General features: G+C 41.6%; 1 protein-coding gene across 3 annotated transcripts in view; it reads right to left on the reverse strand.

The window, feature by feature from the left end:
- Positions 1–22,951, reverse strand: part of LOC110494030 (inter-alpha-trypsin inhibitor heavy chain H3) — a 39,722-nt gene that overhangs the window by 2,992 nt on the left and 13,779 nt on the right. Inside the window, exons 3-21 of one of the 3 annotated variants that reach the window (XM_021568705.2) lie at positions 19,207–19,370; positions 18,946–19,050; positions 18,431–18,593; positions 18,160–18,270; positions 17,801–17,929; positions 17,601–17,717; positions 17,264–17,432; positions 15,116–15,226; positions 14,071–14,252; positions 12,699–12,878; positions 12,360–12,481; positions 6,106–6,326; positions 4,865–4,897; positions 1,188–1,217; positions 1,013–1,063; positions 861–929; positions 655–726; positions 371–478; positions 42–216 (exon numbers count right to left, since the gene is read on the reverse strand). In XM_021568705.2, the coding sequence (XP_021424380.2) occupies positions 42–216; positions 371–478; positions 655–726; positions 861–929; positions 1,013–1,063; positions 1,188–1,217; positions 4,865–4,897; positions 6,106–6,326; positions 12,360–12,481; positions 12,699–12,878; positions 14,071–14,252; positions 15,116–15,226; positions 17,264–17,432; positions 17,601–17,717; positions 17,801–17,929; positions 18,160–18,270; positions 18,431–18,593; positions 18,946–19,050; positions 19,207–19,370 (2,312 nt within the window). The remainder of the gene's footprint in view (positions 1–41; positions 217–370; positions 479–654; positions 727–860; positions 930–1,012; positions 1,064–1,187; positions 1,218–4,864; positions 4,898–6,105; positions 6,327–12,359; positions 12,482–12,698; positions 12,879–14,070; positions 14,253–15,115; positions 15,227–17,263; positions 17,433–17,600; positions 17,718–17,800; positions 17,930–18,159; positions 18,271–18,430; positions 18,594–18,945; positions 19,051–19,206; positions 19,371–22,951) is intronic. The other 2 variants (XM_021568706.2, XM_021568707.2) reach the window with 2 other exon arrangements.

The following is a 22,951-nucleotide window of genomic DNA, read 5'->3' on the forward strand; positions in this document are numbered from 1 at the left end:
ACTTTTATTCGAAAGTACGTAGTTGGTATATGATTCAGCACCTGTCCGTTTCGTGGTTGATTTTCAGGCTCCAGGAGAAGTATGTTGTATTCTGCCCATCGTTGAAGGTGATGCCAGTAGTGTCTAACTCAATATGTTGATCGCTTCTGTAATGGATCACAATCTTCTGGTAGCCTGCACTGGGTGATTGTCCAAGCTGACCATTCATAGCCAAATCTGGTGAAAGACGGACACGGTTCATTCGACGATGTTTGAGGAGTGAGTGGATGATGTGGAAAGGACAATGAATAATTTAATGAAAGAATTAAATGACTATTTGTAATCAAAATCAGAATTCAAAATTATAATCAAATTCTAAAGGTCAAGTCACCATTGTTGGGGTCTATTAGGAGTCTGAGAGAGAGAGCCACAGGAATGTCATAGCACAGTGGCAGAGCCTGGCCCTCAGCGGGCAACAGGAACCTCCGGAGAGGACTCACTGAGAGAGAGAGAGAGAGAGAGAGAGGAAAATCGATAAAGGGATAGAGAGAGGGACAGACAGAGAGAATGCAGAAGGGTGCTTAAGATACTTTGTGAGAAAAAACAGCAATAACATTAGACAACATCTTAAATATACAAAAAAATACATTTTGAGGACGACAAATATTGCAGTACCAGTTGTAGTTGTAGTTCTCCTTGTAGTTTTAGTTGGGTGAGCTCGCAGAGGATCATTAAAATCCTGAAAACCTGAAAGTGTAACATGAGAGAACACTCACAGAGAGAACCCGACATACAGTCAGAACATGAACACAAAGAATCCTACACACAGATACACACACACAAAATATCAAATAATATATTTTTTTATGTGGAAGAATTACCCATGGCAAAGTCAGGAAATGACTGCTGGACAGCATGACCAACATCATAATCAGTACGACTCATCAAGCCTATGACAAAAACACAAAATGAGCACATGTAAGCTGATGTTCAACAAGTTCAGCTGTGATAGAGGGGAAAGGTAGTCACTTGCCACCACTTGACATGATTCCTCTTCCTCCCCCTCCCCTTTTGTTGGCATTTCCTGTAAAGCAGGGACAGTTGTAAAACTCATCACCGAATTTTGGGAATTGGTCAGAATTCAACCATTGCGGAAATTGTTTTCTTCTGCACTACACTTTAACAGCAGTTGAAATTGAATCACTTGCCTCTTAGTCCTTGTTCTGGGAGAGCACCAGCTAGGGAATGACAGGAGGAAAGTTGATTGAGTTAATAGTGCTGGGGGAATCCACTGATATAGCATCTCTTTATTGTTGTTGTCATTCCTTTTGATTTGACGGTTTTCCATCCTTTTTTCTCTCCTCACCTCTATCATTTTTGTTTTGTTTGTGAAGTGTATTGTGACGAAATTGTTTGTAAAATTAAACTATGTATTAATGGCCATTTAATTTCATTAAATCATTTCATATATACAGTTGAAGTCGGAAGTTTACATACACTTAGGTTGGAGTCATTAAAACTCGTTTTTCAACCCCTCTGCCACGACTCCCACCGAAGGTGTCTCCCCTGCCTGTTCGGGCGGTGCTCGGCGGTCGTCGTCACCGGCCTACTAGTCGCCACCGATCCCTTTTTCCTTTTCTGTTCGTTTGGTCACATTAGTTGCACCTGTACCTTATTGTGTTTAATGATTTTTGTCTATTTAAGCCTGTTAGGCCTGCCTAGGTTTGTGCGGGATTGTTATACTGTTAGGTTGTGGATGCTCGCTTGTATTTTATTTTTCCGGACATTTTGGGTCCTGTGTATGGGCCGGTCAGTTGATGCGCCTTGTGTTTTTGGCGTGACCATTTTTTCCGGTAAGAAAATATACATTTATTCGAACCCTCTGCTATCTGCGCCTGACTCCAAACCCACTGTTCTTAAAGGACTCTGACACACTCCTGTAACGACTTCTGCCGAAGGCGATGCCTCTCCTTGTTTGGGCGGTGCTCGGCGGTCGACGTCACCAGTCTTCTAGCCATCATTGATCCATTTTTCATTTTCCATTGGTTTTGTCTTGTCTTCTACACAACTGGTTTCATTCCCATCCATTACCTGTTGTGTATTTAACCCTCTGTTTCCCCTCATGTCTTTGTTAGAGATTGTTTGTTGTTCAGTATTCGTGTTGTTTGTATTGGTGCGCAACGGGTCCTCGTACCCACTTTATTTTATTGTATTCATGGTTTTGGAGTTATGTTTTTTTTAAGTTATTAAACTACTCCATTCCACCAAGTCTGATTCTCCTGCGCCTGACTTCCCTGCCACCTATACACACGACTCTGACAACTCCACACATTTCTTGTTAACAAACTATAGTCATTTTTCCAACAATTGTTTACAGGCAGATTATTTCACTTATAATTCACTGTACCACAATTCCAGTGGGTCAGAAGTTTACATACACTAAGTTGACTGTGCCTTTAAACAGCTTGGAAAATTTCAGAAAACTACGCCATGGCTTTAGAAGCTTTCGATAGGCTTATTGACATCATTTGAGTCAATTGGAGGTGTACCTGTGGATGTATTTCAAGAACTACCTTCAAAGTCAGTGCCTCATTGCTTGACATCATGGGAAAATCAAAAGAAATCAGCCAAGACCTCAGAAAAAAATTGCAGACGTCCACAAGTCTGGTTCATCCTTGGGAGCAATTTCCAAATACCTGAAGGTACCACGTTCATCTGTACAAACAATAGTACGCAAGTATAAACACCATGGGACCGCGCAGCCGTCATACCGCTCAGGAAGGAGATGCATTCTGTCTCCTAGAGATAAACCTACTTTGGTGTGAAAAGTGCAAATCCATCCCAGAACAACAGCAAAGGACCTTGTGAATATGCTGGAGGAAACATCTACAAACGTATCTATATCCACAGTAAAACGAGTCCTATATTGACAAAACCTGAAAGGCCGCTCAGCAAGGAAGAAGTCACTGCTCCAAAACCGCCATAAACCGCCACATCATGTTGTGGGGGTGCTTTGCTGCAGGAGGGACTAGTGCACTTCACAAAATAGATGGCATCATGAGGTAGGAAAATTATGTGGATATATTGAAGCAACATCTCAAGACACCAGTCAGGAAGTTAAAACTTGGTCGCAAATGGGTCTTCCAAATGGACAACAAAGTCAAGGTATTGGAGTGGCCAAGCCCTGACCTCAATCCTATAGAAAATTTGCTGCCAAAACTGAAAATGCGTGTGTGAGCAAGGAGGCCTACAAACCTGACTCAGTTACACCAGCTCTGTCAGGAGGAATGGGCCAAAATTCACCCAACGTGTTTTGGGAAGCTTGTGGAAGGCTACTCGAAACGTTTGACCCAAGTTAAACAATTTAAAGACAATGCTACCAAATACTAATTGAGTGTATGTAAACTTCTGACCAATTGGGAATGTGATGAAATAAATAAAAGCTGAAATAATTCATTCTCTCTACTATTATTCTGACATTTCACGTTCTAAAATAAAGTGGTGATCCTAACTGACCTAAGAGAGGGAATTTTTACCATGATTAAATGTCATGAATTGTGAAAAACCGAGTTTAAATGTATTTGGATAAGGTGTGTAAACTTCCGTCTTCATCTGTACTATTTTTAACCTGATCCCACTGATCTTGATGCTATTTATTCAGGTTTTAGTGTTTGTATATGTTCACATACAGTCATGGACAGTTTATTAGGGAACACTCATCTACTATTGGGTCAGACCCACCTTTGCCTCCATAACAGCTTGAAATATTTGGGGCATTGATTCTACAAGGTGTCTGAAACATTCAATGTTCAATTGGTATCAAGGGACCTAGCGTGTGACAGGAAAACATTCCCCACACCACCGCCTCTAGGCTGTACAGTTTACACCAGGCAGGATGGGGCCATTGACTCATGCTGCTTATGCCAAATCCTGACTCTGCCATCATTGTGATGCAACAGCATTCGTCGACTGTCCAGTGTTGGTGACCGTGTGCCCACTGGATCCACTTCTTGTTTTTAGCTGTAGGAGTGGAACCCGGTGTGGTCGTCTGCTGCAATAGCAAATCCGTGACAAGGATTGATGAGTTGTGCATTCCGAGATGCCGTTCTGCACCCCACTGTTGTACTTCACCATTATTTCCTGTTTGTGGCCCACGTGTTGCCATTCTTGCCATTCTCCTTTGACCTTTCTGGTCACTCTCCATATACCTTTCTCATCGACTAACTGTTTTTGCCCACAGGACTGCTGCTGACTGGATGTTTTTTGTTTGTCACACCATTCTCGGTAAACTCTGGACACTGCCGTGCGCGAAAAGCCCAGGAAGGCAATGTTTCTGAGATTCTGGATCCGGCATACCTGACACCGGTGGTCATACCGTGCTCAAAGTCTCTTAGGTCACTCGTTTTGCCCATCCTAACATTCAATTGAACAGTAACTGAATGCCTTGATGCCTGTCTGCCTGCTTTATATAGCAAGCCACGGCCACGAGACTCACTGTCTGTAGGAGCGATCCATTTTCGTGAACGGGGTTGTTACCTAATAAACTGGCCGGTGAGTGTATATTTTTACTGTAGTTATTTTCTTTACATTCTGTCCAACTACAAACACACATACTGCACAGACAAACATGTATTTCACCAAAACATCTGAGGAAAAAATAGTCAAGTAACCGGAGAATAGATGAGAGGATGAGAGTGAAAGAGAGAGAGGGATAAAAATAGAGAGAACATTTTTTAGTAGAGTCAGTAGTGACTTCTGAATTTAACCTAGACAAGGGCCAGGATTCAATCCAATCGCTCTTCAAGTTCGCTTTATCGCAGTTTTGAATTTAATCCTGGCCAAAATAGAAGATTGAGTAAAATTAGGGGTAAGGTATTTGTCTTACCAGGAATGTTTCGGGCTGACAATGCAGGCGATCCTGGTAAACATAACATATATTTAATGTTCATATACAGTTTATAATGTAAAGTTTATACTGTAGATTGACAGCCTTTGGTCTTTTATTTACGCCATTGACTCACACCATACATTAAAACTTCTTAGGCCTGAGATCCCGGTAACGGGATCGATACGACAACAGCCAGTGAAAGTGCTGGGCGCCAATTCAAAACAACAGAAATCCCATAATTAAAATTCCTCAAACATACAAGTATTTCAAACCATTTTAAAGATACACTTCTTGTTAACTTTTTAGGGATAGGGGGCAGCATTTTCACTTTGGATGAATTGCGTGCCCATAGTAAACTGCCTCCTACTCTGTCCCAGATGCTAATATATGCATATTATTATTACTATTGGATAGAAAACACTCTGAAGTTTCTAAAACTGTTTGAATCATGTCTGTGAGTATAACAGACCACTTACCTTTGATGATCTTCATCAGAATGCACTCTTAGGAATCCCAGTTCCACAATAAATGTTTGTTTTGTTCGATAATGTCCATAATTTATGTCCAAATAGCTCCTTTGGTAAACAAATCCAAACTCACGAAGCGCGTTCACTAGGAGCAGACAAAAAGTCAAAAAGTTCCGTTACAGTCCGTAGAAACATGTCAAACGTAGTATAGAATCAATCTTTAGGATGTTTTTAACATAAATCTTCAATAATGTTCCAACCGGAGAATTCCTTTGTCTTCAGAAATGCAATGGAACTCAAGCCAACTCTCACATGAACGAGCGTCACGAGCTCAAGGCATTTTGGCAGACCTCTGACTCATTCCCCGCAACATGACCAATATCCCACTGTATCTTCAATAGGGAATGAGTTGAAAAACGGACCAACTTCAGATTTCCCACTTCCTGGTTGGATTTTTTTCTCGGGTTTTGCCTGCCCTATGAGTTCTGTTATACTCACAGACATCATTCAAACAGTTTTAGAAACTTCAGAGTGTGTTCTATCCAAATATGCTAATAATATGCATATATTAGCAACTGGGACTGAGTAGCAGGCATTTTACTCTGGGCACCTTATTCATCCAAACTACTCAATACTGCCCCCAGCCATAAGAAGTTAATTGCCACACTGTGTGTGCCTGTGGGGGGTGGTGTGTGCGTGTGTGTGTGTGTGTGTGTGTGTGTGTGTGTGTGTGTGTGTGTGTGTGGTGATGATGATGGTAGTTTTGCTCACCGTAGACTTGGTGGTTCAAGAAATGTAATGATGACCCGTAGTCGACTTGACTAGATTGTATCCGTTTCTTCCCCTCCTTGGGCTTGTGGGCCACCTGTGAGTCCTCTCCCTGGGGCTTGGTGACCACCATTGAGGTGAAAGGAGTCACAAAGCCGTACTTCAGACAAAGATCCAGGGCCTCCTTCTTCACCTTCTCCTTTGCCGTCCCGCTCAACTGCACCCTGAAACAAACACACACAAACACAGGTATAATAACTGTATTTGCATTAAAAAAATTACAAAATACGATTTTCAAAAAATGTAAATAGATAATCCATTACCGAATGAAACTCTTGTTAATTTGGTGATAGTCTATGTTCTATGAGTTGGGTAAAACATGTATTTTCACCGTGATTTAACATCTAAGATAAGTGGACCGTCAGTGAATTCAGGAAATTGCATTGTGCCACGTTCTCACAATAAGGTTCTTGTCAATGGAGTAATACACATTTCATAATGGTTTTTAAAACATTACCTCTACTCCTGATTGCCATATCAGCCAATATATGGTATGGGCATACTTGTCTAGAACACATACATCCTTTTATATCATCATGACAAGGTATGTATTTTGCTAAGATGTGGTCAAACTAAACAGTGGACCAAATATTCAACTCAGTTTTTCTTTCGACGTCCATCACGCAACGCAATTTTCTATTCTCCTCCCTTGCCCTGTGTGTGTGTGTGTGTGTGTGTGTGTGTGTGTGTGTGTGTGTGTGTGTGTGTGTGTGCGTGCATGCGTGCGTGCGTGTATTGGATGATGGTAAATTAACCAACGAATTTGAATACAATTTTACATTTTCATGAATTTGATCATATCGGGAGAGGACATTCAGAAAAAGTACGGGACTTGAACCTGCAAAACTTAATGCACTCTATCTGTAACAGATTCTAGTTATGGTAACAGAAGACTGTATTGAGATCGGGCTTTTCTTCAGTGAGAAAATATGCAGAATGTAGGCCCAGTTCCATCTCACTCCATATTCTCCCACTGGGCTTCATCGCCTCACCGTATTTGGATGCTTCAGATTTATACATCCGGTGAAACATCTGGCACCTTGTACTATCTTTGGTATTATTGTGTGTACATTAGCTACACTAGCTAGCTAGAAAGCATGCACAGAGAGAAAGAGAGAGAGCATTGCATCGTGGGTTTTGTAGTCGACTTGAGCTGCATCAGATTTCCACAACGATTTTCACGTTGCTCTTAATAACCTTATTAAAATGACAAAATGAAACATTTGTTCACAAACAATATTGTTATCATATATTTGTGTTATTTAACACTGTAAAGCATAGGAATGAATGGTTTGGGTGTAATGAACTCTGAATGTTTACGTTTGTGCTTTTCTAATAACCAATTTCTGTGTTCATGTAAGTGACTGATTGGACGTGCCTGGGAGAATTCCTCACTGTAGTATCTGCAATTTGGCAGTACGCCCAGACCCTTGTTTTGAGAACTATATCTCAGTTTCAAGGTCTCAGCTGGGAGAGAAGAAAGCCTCGTGAGGTATTGGTCTGTCACATGCATGAACCAGTATTGGTCGGTCACATGAATGAAGCAAATGTTAATGATGACTTAATTATGAATAATGAATAAGCTAAAACATGTCATTATTACTTTCTGTGTACGTATATAAGAGAACTAATGAGACTTCTCTGTTGGAGCTCCTGATCGACATGTGTACATGGTGCATTGGAGTTGGTTAGAACCTCTCCAGCGCGTTGAGAATAAAGGAAGATTCATTTAAAATTGACTTTGAGTGTCCCCGTGTAGAATTTCCACGACAGGTGTATTATTCCTTTAAATTTAATTGAAAGAAATATAATCTCTATTATTCTCTGAATAATGTCCAGTGATTAATGTATGAATCTGAAACATATTGATTGATTTACTTTTACTATCTTCATTTTTGGCCAAAATAACAAGCGTTTTGGTAGTGACATCATCGTTTCGGTTGTGACCTGGTGCACCTACAGTGCCTTCGGAAAGTATTCAGATCCCTTGACTTTTTCCACATTTTGTTACGTTACAGCCTTATTCTAAAATGGATTAAATAAAAAAAATACTCAGCAATCTATACACAGTATCCCATAATGACAAAGCGAAAACAGAAATGTTTGCAAAAAAATTAAATATGTATATACATATATATCTTATTTACATCCAGTTGAAATCGTAAGTTTCTTGTTAACAAACTATAGTTTTGGCAAGTCGGTTAGGACATCTACTTTGTGCATGACGCAAGTAATTTTTCCAACAATTGTTTACAGACAGATTATTTCACTTAGAATTCACTGTATCACAATTCCAGTGGGTCAGAAGATTACATACACTAAGTTGACGATGCCTTTAAACAGCTTGGAAAATTCCAGAAAAATATGTCATGGATTTAGAAGCTTCTGATAGGCTAATTGACATCATTTGAGTCAATTGGAGGTGTACCTGTGGATGTATTCCAAGGCCTACCTTCAACCTCATTGACTCATTGGGAAAATCAAAAGAAATCAGCCAAGACCTCAGAAAAATAATTGTAGACCTCCACAAGTCTGGTTCATCCTTGGGAGCAATTTCCAAATGCCTGATGGTATCACATTCATCTGTATCAACAATAGCATGCAAGTATAAACACCATCATACCGCTCAGGAAGGAGACACGTTCTGTCTCCTAGATATGAACAAACTTTGGTGCGAAAAGTGCAAATCAATCCCAGAACAACAGCAAAGGACCTTGTGAAGATGCTGGAGGAAACAGCTAAAAAAGTATCTATATCCACAATAAAACTAGTCTTATATCGACAAAACCTGAAAGGCCGCTCAGCAAGGAAGAAGCCACTGCTCCAAAACCTCCATAATAAAGCCAGACTACGGTTTGCAACTGCACATGGGGACAAAGATCGTACTTTTTGGAGAAATGTCCTCTGGTCTGATGAAACAAAAATAGAACTGTTTGGCCATAATGACCATCGTTATGTTTGGAGGAAAACGGGGGAGGCTTGCAAGCCGAAGAACACCATCCAAACCATGAAGCATGGGGGTGGCATCATCATGTTGTGGGAATGCTTTGCTGCAGGAGGGACTGGTGCACTTCACAAAATAGATGGCATCATGAGGCAGGACAATTATGTGGATATATTGAAGCAACATCTCAAGACATCAGTCAGGAAGTTAAAGCTTGGTCGCAAATGGGTCTTCCAAATGGACATTGACCCCAAGCATACTTCCAAATTTGTGGCAAAATGGCTTAAGGACAACAACGTCAAGGTATTGGAGTGGCCATCACAAAGCCCTGACCTCAATCCTATAGAAAATTTGTGGGCAGAACTGAAAAAGCGTGTGAGAGGAAGGAGGCCTACAAACCTGACTGAGTTACACCAGCTCTGTCAGGAGGAATGGGCCAAAATTCACCCAATGTATTGCGGGAAGCTTGTGGAAGGCTACCTGAAACATTTGACCCAAGTTAAACAATATAAAGGTAATGCTACCAAATACTCATTGAGTGTATGTAAACTTCTGACCCACTGGGAATGTGATGAAAGAAATAAAAGCTGAAATAATTCATTCTCTCTACTATTATTCTGACATTTCACAATCTTAAAATAAAGTGGTAATCCTAACTGACCTAAAACAGGGGATTTTTACTAGGATTAAATGTCAAGAATTGTGAAGTCTGAGTTTAATTGTATTTGTCTAAGGTACTGTATATGTAAACTTCCGACTTCAACTGTAAGTATTCAGACCTTTTAGTATGAGACTCAAAATGGAGCTCAGGTGCATCCTGTTTCAATTGATCATCCTTGAGATGTTTCTACAACTTGACTGGAGTCCACCTGTGGTAAATTCAATATTGGACATGATTTGGAAAGGCACACACCTGTCTATATAAGGTCCCACAGTTGATGTGGGTGCATGTCAACTTGATTGGAGTCCACCTGTGGTAAATTCAATTGATTGGACATCATTTGGTAAGGAAGAAGTTTGGAACCATCAAGGTGGATTGGCCAGACGGAAGCCACTCCTCAGTAAAAGGCAAACAACAGTCCTCTTGGAGTTTGCCAAAAGGCACCTAAAGGACTCTCAGACCATGAGAAACAAGATTCACTGGTCTGATGAAACCAAAGCGGGTCGCGGATCTGTTAATGGTGGGTCGCGACCTGTCAGAGTAAATTGATACGGTCTGTTCAGGGCACTCTCTGCGTAGTAGCAGTGTTTCTGCTCAGTTTGGCAGCTGTGTGAGTGGGTGGAAAAAATATTTTTTCTGCAGTTTTCTTGAAGATCACTCCGTGACCCACACGCTGCAGTGCTGTTGTTTAGCAGAAGTTGATGCGCTGTCAGCCACTGCACCGGCTTGTCATCAAATGTACTCAAGCTAGCCACAGCAGGTTCTGACTGAGCTCAATTGTCATGAAACGCAAATACAGCAATGAGTTTTTCTCTCTTGGTTTAATACAAACTTTGAGAAATAATGAGGAGTGCCCACAATGTGTTTTGTGCAGTGAAGTGCTTAGTAAAGAGTCTCAAAACAAACTAATTAAAACGACAGGTCCTGACCAAACAGCCACAGCATGACGGTAAACCCAGGAAGTTATTTCAGAACAGGGCAGTATGCCTCAGGAAACAGTGCTCCGACAGTGGTAAGTCAACAAGCAAGGCATTGTTGTCATTTTATAACAGATGATAAGCAGAAATAAGGGAGTGCTATCTCATAGTAGTCGATGTGGAGTTATTTTGAGGTAATATGTACACGTAGGTAGAGTTAAAGTGATTATGCATAGCGGTCTCCTGCCTGGCAGAGAAAGCAGTACAGATGTTCTGATCCAGTTTGGCACCATATAAAGTTACCTATGCGAGTCAGGGTTCTCAAATCTGGCATAGTTAAGAAACAAGTAAAGAAACAGACTCAATACTGAGCATAACCTCAGGGTTGCACTGTCAAAATGTCCAGAATAGACCTGCAGTGTGTGTGTGTGTGTGTGTGTGTGTGTGTGTGTGTGTGTGTGTGTGTGTGTGTGTGTGTGTGTGTGTGTGTGTGTGTGATGTGATCAATCAGTTTATTCCAGTTCAGAATAAAAATGATTTATTGTATTTTAACAGCAACAATAATTTCTACGATAAGATGTACAGTAGGCCTGATCATTTTTCATCTGTACTGTTACTTAAGGTTGTACTGAGCATGTGTGTGTGTTCTGTTATCAAAGAGTTCAAAATTCTGACTTGTATTTTAACAGCAACAGTTCCAACCTAGACAGATATGCAAGTGTTTTAAGGGGGAAAATAAACATGAATAGCTATTTATATGGGTATTTCATTTAATTGTTATTTGTCTATGTTGCATTTGTTAATGAACATAAGTGCAATGAAATGTACCAATATGTACGTATAGTTGCATGTTTTCGTAAGCTTGGGTCCCAGGAAAACACAGAATTTCTCATTTGGGTCCCAGGCTGAAAAAGGTTGAAGAACACCTGCTCTAGGATGTATTTGCTGCCAAAGGTGCTTCAACAAAGTACGGAGTGACTGAATACTTTACGTAAATATGATATTTCCATTTTTTTTATATACATTTGAAAAATGTCTACAAATCTATTTTTGAAGATGACTGATTACATATTTTATTAATTAAATGTTTATTTGCTTTTGTAAACATTTCATGTTAAAATACATCACAGAATTAATTTTAAACTTCACTCAATGTAATACTTTTGTATGACTTAAATATTATTAGATATTAATATTATAAATAATATTAGAAATATTGACAGGAATGGGAAAAAAGGTGCTTCTGCATTAATAAGCAGACCAAAGATGGTATTAACGATAAGTAATAAAAATAACTGCACTCCTAAAAGACTATTTCAGACCATAGCCTGCTGAATTTGCTCGATTTTTATAGAATAGTTTTTTGTAGTTGGCACAAATGAAAATGTGGCACTGACTCGCCCATGAATGGATGTTTCAGCATTGTCTCAATGTGGAGCTTGGCATTTGACTTATGCTCGTGCAGTTACAAACTTGCTAGAGTTAGCAGCAGGCGGATTAACAATATCCACCGTTGTAATACAAATGAAGCCTGAGCTGGTGTGTGAAGCTAACTGAAACTGGTTGGCTTTAGAAAACCCTGAGTAAATCTGGCTTGCTTTGTAGGATACCCCTCTTCATAGACACAGGTGCAAACATACCCAAACACAGACAATGTCATGCAAAGCAAACTCACTCTTTGTCCAGGAGCTGCTTTACAGTGAGGTAGGCCCACAGCCTCTGGATGTGGCTGTCAGACCTGGCTTCAATGGGCTCCTTCGTTGGTAATGTGTCAGAGTACATCACCCTATTGCTTTTCTGAAATAATCAAGACATCCTCACATCACAATACTTTATTGTATATATTGACGTTTGACTGAGATGTCTCTAAAGTACTGATACGGAGCAATTTTTTTAATCAACATTTTGTATATTTAAAAAAAAAAAAAATAACATACTAAACAAAGAACAGGACAGTATGGAGTGATCTGACCTATGGTCTTGTAAAGGGGGGGTAGAGCAGAGGTGACCTCACCGATATGGCTATGACTTCTGCGGTAAACATCTCTATGTTGTTGTCGGGGATCTGGCCAGCTACCACGATCTCAGAGCCGTTGTAATACTGGCTGAAGTTGGTTTGGGTCAGGTTAGCCCCACCCAGATATACCATCTGCACGTCCGTCAATAGGGGTGTAGCCACCTCTTCATAAAAGCCCTGTCAATCGTACAGTACAGTAGCCATTAGTCCCACCCCCTTGCTCCTTCTTGTTCCCTCCCAAGTCAACTACCGTCAGATAAACAGAAAACAACCGTTTAAGCCTGCTTAGATGAGATAGGATTTTATTACACTTTATTACACTTTATTCAACTGGCGGTAAGGAGGTGAAAGTGTTAAACATTAGTTTGCAATTTTGTCATGTAAAAACTGTCGCACTAGTATTCAATCCCTTTGTTATGGCCTAAATAAGTCCAGGAGTAAACATCAAAGTCACATAAGTTGCATGGTAATAAAGGTATGGGAAAAAATATCGGACATTATATGGTGAAGTTATTAATTACACTGGATGGTGCCCTGACTCCTGACCCCCGGTGTGGCGGTAATACAGTCACCATAACAGCCCTACCTGTAACTGTGTTTAGACATAGCATATTTAAAACAAGTTGTTGTTTCGTTTTATTCGAATTTGATTCAAATGATTCACTCTGTCTTTTTAGCTCTTATCAATAATGAATTGAATCTTTCTCATTGACAACGTTTGTCCATGGCTCAGATGTGGTGCATTTTACACTAAGCCATTATCAGTGTGAATGTTAACAATATATTTCCATATATTTCCATATTGAACCCATGTAATTACTGTTCAAAAACAAGTTCAATTTAGCAAATATGCGATAGGTCTACATTTTTGCAAATTTTGTTTCCGTAGGCTATTTAACAGACTTGCCTATAACGGACTAACAGTCTAGTTAGAGTTCATTACAATACATAAGAGACCGCAAATACGAAACTTGAAGCAACCACATACAGTATTTAGCCATGGGGCATGTTCTGATTGGCCAGTGAGGGATCAAGCCTCTACACACCTTCAACTTGTTTATTCATAAAAACCCAGCCTTTTCGTGCCACCGCCAGCTACTGGGCTCATAATTCCGGTTGTGAAAATAGCAAAAATATTTCTGACACGCCTCCGAACTTATAGCGCTACCACCAGGACTTAGATTAAAATTGCATTAGGTTTGTTAAAATAAAGCCTTAAAGGTTGGTTCAGCACTTTTGTATTCTAGCTAACGAAGCTCAGTTGGGAATTTTTTAAAATAGTTTTTGTTACAGGCTCAAATTTTTATGTTGAGATTTGTAAGAAAGAATTACAGTCCATTGCAGTGCCACACACTGTGTGTTACCTTACCTGCAGCTGCAGAGCAGCATCAGAGTCTGTATATATTCTGCGTCCCACACCTCCGTTCTCCAGTGCCATCTTCTCCAGGAAGTCAAAGTTGACATCCATTCCAAAGCCGAGACAGTAAAGAGGGAATTTCTTACCAATAGCCTCCTTTATGTTCTCATGAATCTTTTCCAGGTTGGTCTCACCTGAGGAAAGTGAGATTGGCTTTCATTGTGTGTGTGTGTGTGTGTGTGTGTGTGTGTGTGTGTGTGTGTGTGTGTGTGTGTGTGTGTGTGTGTGTGTGTTTTTTTTGTTTAATTATCCTTGTGGGTACCAGAAGTCCTCACATGGATAGTAAAACAAAGACATTTTACCAGTCCCCACAAGGAGAAATGCTATTTTAGACTTATGGGTTAGGTTAATGGTTACAATTGGGGTTAGGTTTAGAATTTGGGTTAGGGTTAGGGGTTTGGGGTTAAGGTTTTTGGTTTTGATAAAACATTTTACCTCCCTTTTTCTCCCAAATGTCATGATATCCAATATGTAGTTGCAGTCTTGTCCCATCGCTACAACTCCCGTACGGGCTCGGGAGAGGCGAAGGTCGAGAGTCATGCGTCCTCCGAAACACAACCCTGCCAAGCCGCACTGCTTCTTGACACACTGCTCACTTAACCCGGAAGCCAGCCACACCAATGTGAAACATCGTCCAACTGGTGACCGTGTCATTGTGCATGTTCCCCGGCCAGCCACAGGAGTCGCTAGAGCGCAATGGAACAAGGACATCCCAGCTGGCCAAACCCTCCCCTAACTCTGATGACACTGGGCCAATTGTGAGCCGCCTCATGGGTCACCCGGTCACTGCTGCGACACAGCTCGGGATCGAACCCGGATCTGTAGTGACTTCTCTAGCACTATGATGCAGTGCCATAGACCGCTGTGACACTCGGGACGCCCAAGGTTAGGCTTAGGGTTAAAGTTATGGTTAGGTTAAGGGTTAAGGAGGGTTAGGATGGGAATCAATTATTTGGTCCCCACAAGGATAGCAATACAAAACTGTGTGTGTGTGTACCTGTGGTTGGGTCTCCATCAGTGAGCAGTATAAGAAGGGAGGCTGAGCCCTCTTGTGGGTGTCGTTTCAGCATGGCTGTGCCCTCCAACACAGCAGCATTGATGTCCGTGGCTAAGAAGAGAAGAGAGAGGAAAACACATTATGGATTAGCTGCTATTGTCACCAACCAGGCTGTTGTTCATATCTTCCATTACTTTACCCTGTGTGCCGTTTAAAGGGTTGGTGAGAGCCTTTGTCATTTAAGCCCTTTATCTACTTAACCAGTCAGATAAACTCATGGATACCATTTTAATGACTCATGCATGCTAGCTGTTCCAGTTTACTTCTAGTCATTGCGCTAGTTGGAATTGACTTGTGAAACTACCTTCAACATCCTTCATACTGGACGCAGAGGCAGAAAAATGGTATCCATGAGTTCATCTGACTCATGAGTTCACCTTGCCAAAATCTCACTATCCCTTTAAGTGCTACAAAATTCTGCTATATTGTAACTCTGCTATCAGCTATGTAAATCTTTGAAAATAAGTAAGTAGGTAATGTGGTGCCTACTACGGGTCATACTAGGGTCACAAACGCACCAGTAGTCTTTGCCTGTGGATCTTCTCTTGACCACACAGAGTGGGTCAACTACCACTATGCTGTAGGCCTGGATTATTCCGTGGTATGAGCCTCTTTCCCAGTGAGCGGGACTCCCTCTTCCCATCCTAGGCTGAGTTAGCAGAGAAGCTCTAGGCTCCACTTTATTAACCCCGGTCACCCCTCTTGGTCTATCTCTGCCTGCCGGAGGTTAGCTCAGCCCTTCCTACTGTTAACACTTCAAGGGTAGTTTGTGTCACAGTATATTACGCGCGAGCTGGGGCTATTTTTGTGTACAACACCAACCTTTATTTAACTTGGCAAGTCAGTTAAGAACAAATTATTCTTTACAATAACGGCCTACACCGGCCAAACCCGGACGACTCTGGGTCAATTGTGCGCCGCCCTGTGGGATACCCAATCACGGCCGGTTGTGAAACAGCCTGGAATCAAACCAGGGTGTCTGAAGTGACGCCTCAAGCACTGAGGTGCAGTGCCTTAGACCGTTGCGCCACTCGGGATAATCCTATATTTACTTATAGTCCGCTCTGCGCCATGGTCCGGCTAACTACGTGTCATCCCGCCTTTCACGCAACCACAGGGCTAAACAATTTTTATAAGCACGGCATAGTCTTAGACATTCCTGCTAGCGGCTGGTCTTCTCTTTCTAGTTTACCCTCCCGGGTGAGTCACACTCGCTGTCCCGGATATAGGGTTTCAGCTAAGACTAATTTCTTGAAATAATTTATTAGATGAAAGTTTGTCCTTACTCACTTCGTCTGAGTAACGACAAACTATAGATACCCAGTGCTCCTTTTGTGTCTTTTACACAGTTACCCCCTGTGGTTTCCTGTTCGAGCCCACGATATGGTCTGGGGACATCTAAGGTGAACCCCCTGAGCCTGTAGTTGTTACAACGCTACTCTTCTTCTTCAGCATTTTATTCAATTAGCAATTTAATCAGTTAATGAAAACCAGTAACACTTGTCTTTTGGTTCCACAGTTTCACAAATGATGGATTTCATAGTTTTTTTATATGGCAATTATAATGCAAAAGCTTCTAAGTTCTGTTCTGACCTTACACCATAAGTCGTTTAACTTCTAATACATCAATCAGCTCCTGATCCGTCTTCCCCAGAATCTCCTCTCCGCTCTTTCCCTATCGTTTACATTGGTAATTATACCCCTTAATATCCAAGCCCATGCCTCCTTTGACTACAGCCACACAAGACATCCTCTCCCTTAAGCAAAGTTACATAACGCATTGTCTCCTTTACACGTGACGTCTACACAGAGTCAGGTAACACATTGGTTGCTTTGTAGGTGATGACAATCTGTGGTGTCATCTCCTTCATGACCCACATGCCATCAGGCAATTCTACCAACTCCATCCCAGGGCCGAGATCTGACGTGGATTTCGCCATATAAGATGAACCTCCGCCTTCCGGCAGAGGAACATCTGCATACAGTCTACCCGCACCGGTCATTTCTTCTCTGCCTTTGACTGGGTCCTGCCACACTTTGGCTGCAGCTGCTTGTGGTTGAGGCCTTGTCTGTAAGTAATAATTGTACCTCCTCTTTCATGGATGTGTCGTGCGAAGCTCTTGGCAGCCTCCAGGTTGTCCTGGTTGGCCGGCAGCAGCTCCTTCCTCCAGGTAGACACTGAGCTGTCGAACGTGATCAGGCCAAAGTGGTCGTCCTCCGCCAGGTCTCCCAGGATCTTCAACAAGGCCTCACGGGTCTGACAGATCGCAGTGCAATCAAAATACAATCAAATGCAACCAATTAACCACTCAATCAATGTGCATTGTCCCCTTCATTGAATATAAATATGTGGTGTATGTGTACATTGCTTAATCGCTAAGCCTTAAGCTGCATTACAACAGGCAACACACACACACACACAAACCTGCTCCATTTTCCTGCCATGCATGGAGCCACTCCGATCGATGATGAAGACCACATTCTTTGGAATGCGTGGTAGGTTACTGGGGGCAAAGTGATGGACAAAATACCCCTCTGCCTCCTGAAGAGGGAATGAGAGACAGTGATTAAAGGATGGGGTAGAGATGAAGGAGTAATGCCAGAAAGAGGATGGAAGAAGTGTACATTGAGATCTCCCATGGATGTTTTCCTGTGGACATCATAGGCGATGACCAGGTCTCCATTCAGGCCCGGCTCTCCACATCTTTCACACTGGCTCTGCTGCTCCTTGCTGGGGTAGAAATGTACCCAGGCCTGGGGAGGGGTTGGTAGTTTACAGGTTCTGCTTTTTAAAAACACACCCTGCTTTACCCTGTTAGAATGAGCTAATTCGTATTAGCATTAACATGTCCAGAGGTGTGAAAATGTACATTTATGTAATTTATTTATCCAGGGCTCATAGACAGATTTTCTTTACCATGTAATGTATTGAGGTCTGGACTTTTCTATTGGTTAGCTCTACATTACCCTGTTTTGGACATTACCTCACTAGAAGCAAGGGTTTTGGTGATGGCATTTGCCAGTGCTTCGGTGCTCAGCCCTCCTGTTACCTCCAGGAAGTTAATGCCTGGTCGCTCATTGATGTACACGTCAATCTGGCCATAAGGAAGAGACAGAAAAAAGGAGCAAGAAAATACAACATCAACCCCAATATCAAATGACTCATCAATCTCTCTCTCTCTCTCTCTCTCTCTCTCTCTCTCTCTCTCTCTCTCTCTCTCTCTCTCTCTCTCTCTCTCTCTCTCTCTCTCTCACCTTGAAGTCAGCAACAAGTTGCATGGGTCGAGCATGGATCAGCAGCTCGTACTTGCCCAGTCGGCGTTTCAGCAGCTCCTCATAGGTCAATTCAAAGGTCACCTTACTGAGCGCGGCCACAGTCACAGATGTCTTAAACTCCTCAAGGGTCCTCCCCACTGAACTTTAGGAGACAAAAAGGGGTACCGTCTAATACAAAACAACACATGCATACTGTAGACACAGATACACAGACACACTAGCCTTTTTTGCCATTTTTTTTGTGTAATGGGGTGGAGAGAAAATGCTAAAATGTTTAATGCTAATTTCCTACAACTCTACACATTTTGCCATGACTAATGCCATGTCCATACATTTGAACATGGCATTAGTCATGGCAAAATGTGTAGAGTGACTAACAAAGTCAATGGTGGAGGTCAGGGCCCCTGGACATGTGCCCTGGGTGCCTGGTCAATAATTTGACCATGATTACAGTACTACAAGGTTTAGATGGTCCTGCACACACCCACACACACCTGACTATGCCAGCGCTTTGACCACGAGACACTGCCTGAGTGTACTGCTGCTGAGCCTCCTCCTTCTGTTTCACAATCCCATCATACGTCTGCCCCTCAATGGTCCTGAGAAAGACAAGAACGGCGGAAGAGAGAGAGAGAGAGAGAGAGAGAGAGAGAGAGAGAGGAGGCAGGGTTACTGTATGTGTGAGCATTTTTGTAATATTTGTGTAATACGTGTGTAAACTCATCTTAGACAGTGAAACATTCATGTAGACCTACATTTTGAATTTACTGATGAAAGCATTCTTGGGGATCTTGACATGGAATTCTATTTCCTGTGACTGGTTGATCCGATTGGCAACCCGGCTGGTAATGATAGTGGTTGCATAGCGACTGGTCACTGTGGAGTTGATGTGAAAGCTGTAGATGTCCCAGTCCCTGTTCTATAAAGGATAATGAAGCACCATCAACCCGCTGGGCATACCAAAAATGTTAACTTAATGGATAGGACTAAATCAAATACAAACTTTTAAGAGCACATTCAATACCGTTTGAGTTTTGGTTGAGTTGGAGACGCAATTTCCAACATATCAATTATTAATTTATAGACAAACTGGAAGTAAAGCCGGATGGAACCATCCATGCAGAAGATACATCTCCTTCAAATGTCGATATGTGGTTAAGTTGACAACCAAACACAATTTGATATCACTAAATATAACATTTTAAATCAATCAGCGCTTGAAACCCAATGCATAGTGTATTGTCTATTTTTATTTAATTCAGGGTTGAATTGAAACAATAGTTGTTGATGATATAAAGTATTTGCCCCCTTCCTGATTTCTTATTGCACATTTGTCACACTTAAATGTTTCAGATCATCAAACAAATTGTTATATTACAAAAAGATAACCCAAGTAAACACAAAATGCAGTTTCTAAGTGATCATTTTATTTATTAAAGTATGTGTGACAAAGTAATATATGTGACAAAGTAATTGTTCCCCCTTGTTAAATCATGAATTTACTGTGGTTAATCACATTTTTTGCAAAGCTGAGTTCAATTTCACTAGCCACACCCAGGCGTGATTACTGCCAGACCTGTTGAATCAAGAAATCACTTAAATAGAACTTGTGAAGTAGGCCCAAAGATCTCAAAAAGCAAGGCGACATGCCGCGATCCAAAGAAATTCAGAAACAGATGAGAAACAAAGTAATTGACATCTATCCGTCTGGAAAGGGTTACAAAGCCATTTCTAAAGTTTTGGGACCACAGCGAACCACGTGAGAGCCATTATTCACAAATGGAGAAAATTTGGAACAGTGATGAACCTTCCCAGGAGTGGCCCCAAGAGCGCAGCGACGACTCATCCAAGAGGTCACAAAAGAACCCACAACAACATCTAAAGAACTCCAGCCCTCACTTGCCTCAGTTAAACTTCTTGGTGACAAGGGGCAGTATTTTCACGTCCGGATGAAATGCATGCCCAAATTCAACTGCCTGCTACTCATCCCCAGAAGATAAGATATGCATATTATTAGTCGATTTGGATAGAAAACACTCTGAAGTTTCTAAAACTGTTTGAATCATGTCTGTGAGTATAACAGAACTTAACTAGCAGGCGAAACCCCGAGGACAAACCATTCAGATTTTTTTTTTTGAGGTCACTCTCTTTTTTCAATAATTTTTCATTGGAATCAAGATTTCTAAGGGACTTTCTTGCAGTTCCTACCGCTTCCACTGGATGTCACCAGTCTTTAGAAATTGGTTGAGGTTTTTCCTTTGTGTAATGAAGAAGTAGCCCTGTTCAAAACGAGGGTCACTTCAAGTGTACTTTCTGGCGCGTGACCAGAAAGGTAGTGTCAGTTTGTTTTATTCCTGTATTGAATACAGATCATTCCGTCTTCAATTTTATCGATTATTCACTTACAAAAACACCTGAAGTTGTATTACAAAAGTAGTTTGAAATGTTTTGCCAAAGTTTACAGGTAACTTTTGAGATATTTTGTAGTCACGTTGCGCAAGTTGGAACCGGTGTTAGCGTCCCACATATTCCAGAGAGGTTTTAAGGTCAGTGTTCATGACTCAACCATAAGAAAGAGACTGGGCAAAAAATGGCATCCATGGCAGAGTTCCAAGGCGAAAACCACTGTTAACCACAAAAAGAACAAAGGCTCGTCTCACTTTTGGCAAAAAAAATCTTGATGTTTATTTATTTATTTTATTTATTTTACCTTTATTTAACCAGGTAGGCAAGTTGAGAACAAGTTCTCATTTACAATTGCGACCTGGCCAAGATAAAGCAAAGCAGTTCGACAGATACAACAACACAGAGTTACACATGGAGTAAAACAAACATACAGTCAATAATAAAGTATAAACAAGTCTATATACAATGTGAGCAAATGAGGTGAGAAGGGAGGTAAAGGCAAAAAAAGGCCTTGGTGGCAAGGTAAATACAATATAGCAAGTAAAACACTGGAATGGTAGTTTTGCAATGGAAGAATGTGCAAAGTAGAAATAAAAATAATGGGGTGCAAAGGAGCAAAATAAATAAATAAATTAAATACAGTTGGGAAAGAGGTAGTTGATAGGGCTAAATTATATGTGGGCTATGTACAGGTGCAGTAATCTGTGAGCTGCTCTGACAGTTGGTGCTTAAAGCTAGTGAGGGAGATAAGTGTTTCCAGTTTCAGAGATTTTTGTAGTTCGTTCCAGTCATTGGCAGCAGAGAACTGGAAAGAGAGGCGGCCAAAGAAATAATTGGTTTTGGGGGTGACTAGAGAGATATACCTGCTGGAGCGTGTGCTACAGGTGGGAGATGCCATGGTGACCAGCGAGCTGAGATAAGGGGGGACTTTACCCAGCAGGGTCTTGTAGATGACATGGAGCCAGTGGGTTTGGCGACGAGTATGAAGCGAGGGCCAGCCAACGAGAGCGTACAGGTCGCAATGGTGGGTAGTGTATGGGGCTTTGGTGACAAAACGGATTGCACTGTGATAGACTGCATCCAGTTTGTTGAGTAGGGTATTGGAGGCTATTCTGTAAACTACATCGCCAAAGTCGAGGATTGGTAGGATGGTCAGTTTTACAAGGGTATGTTTGGCAGCATGAGTGAAGGATGCTTTGTTGCGAAATAGGAAGCCAATTCTAGATTTAACTTTGGATTGGAGATGTTTGATATGGGTCTGGAAGGAGAGTTTACAGTCTAACCAGACACCTAAGTATTTGTAGTTGTCCACGTATTCTAAGTCAGAGCCGTCCAGAGTAGTGATGTTGGACAGGCGGGTAGGTGCAGGTAGTGATCGGTTGAAGAGCATGCATTTAGTTTTACTTGTATTTAAGAGCAGTTGGAGGCCACGGAAGGAGAGTTGTATGGCATTGAAGCTTGCCTGGAGGGTTGTTAACACAGTGTCCAAAGAAGGGCCGGAAGTATACAGAATGGTGTCGTCTGCGTAGAGGTGGATCAGAGACTCACCAGCAGCAAGAGCGACCTCATTGATGTATACAGAGAAGAGAGTCGGTCCAAGAATTGAACCCTGTGGCACCCCCATAGAGACTGCCAGAGGTCCGGACAACAGACCCTCAGATTTGACACACTGAACTCTATCAGAGAAGTAGTTGGTGAACCAGGCGAGGCAATCATTTGAGAAACCAAGGCTGTTGAGTCTGCCGATGAGGATGTGGTGATTGACAGAGTCGAAAGCCTTGGCCAGATCAATGATCAATGTTGAGACGAGCCTTTATGTTCTTTTTGGTTAACAGTGGTTTTCTCCTTGGAACTCTGCCATGGATGCCATTTTTGCCCAGTCTCTTTCTCAAAACTTTTGGGGAAATAGTCTGTGGACAAACGAGACAAAAGTTGAAGTTTTTGAAAGGTGTGCATCCCGTTACATCTGGTGTAAAAGTAACACAGCATTTCAGAAAAAGAACATCATACCAACAGTCAAATATGGTGGTGGTAGTGTGATGGTCTGGGGCTGCGTTGCTGCTTCAGGACGTGGATGACTTGCTGTGATTGATG

The sequence above is a fragment of the Oncorhynchus mykiss genome, chromosome 17 (genome assembly GCF_013265735.2).
Source record: "Oncorhynchus mykiss isolate Arlee chromosome 17, USDA_OmykA_1.1, whole genome shotgun sequence".
Taxonomy (NCBI): Eukaryota; Metazoa; Chordata; class Actinopteri; order Salmoniformes; family Salmonidae; genus Oncorhynchus; species Oncorhynchus mykiss.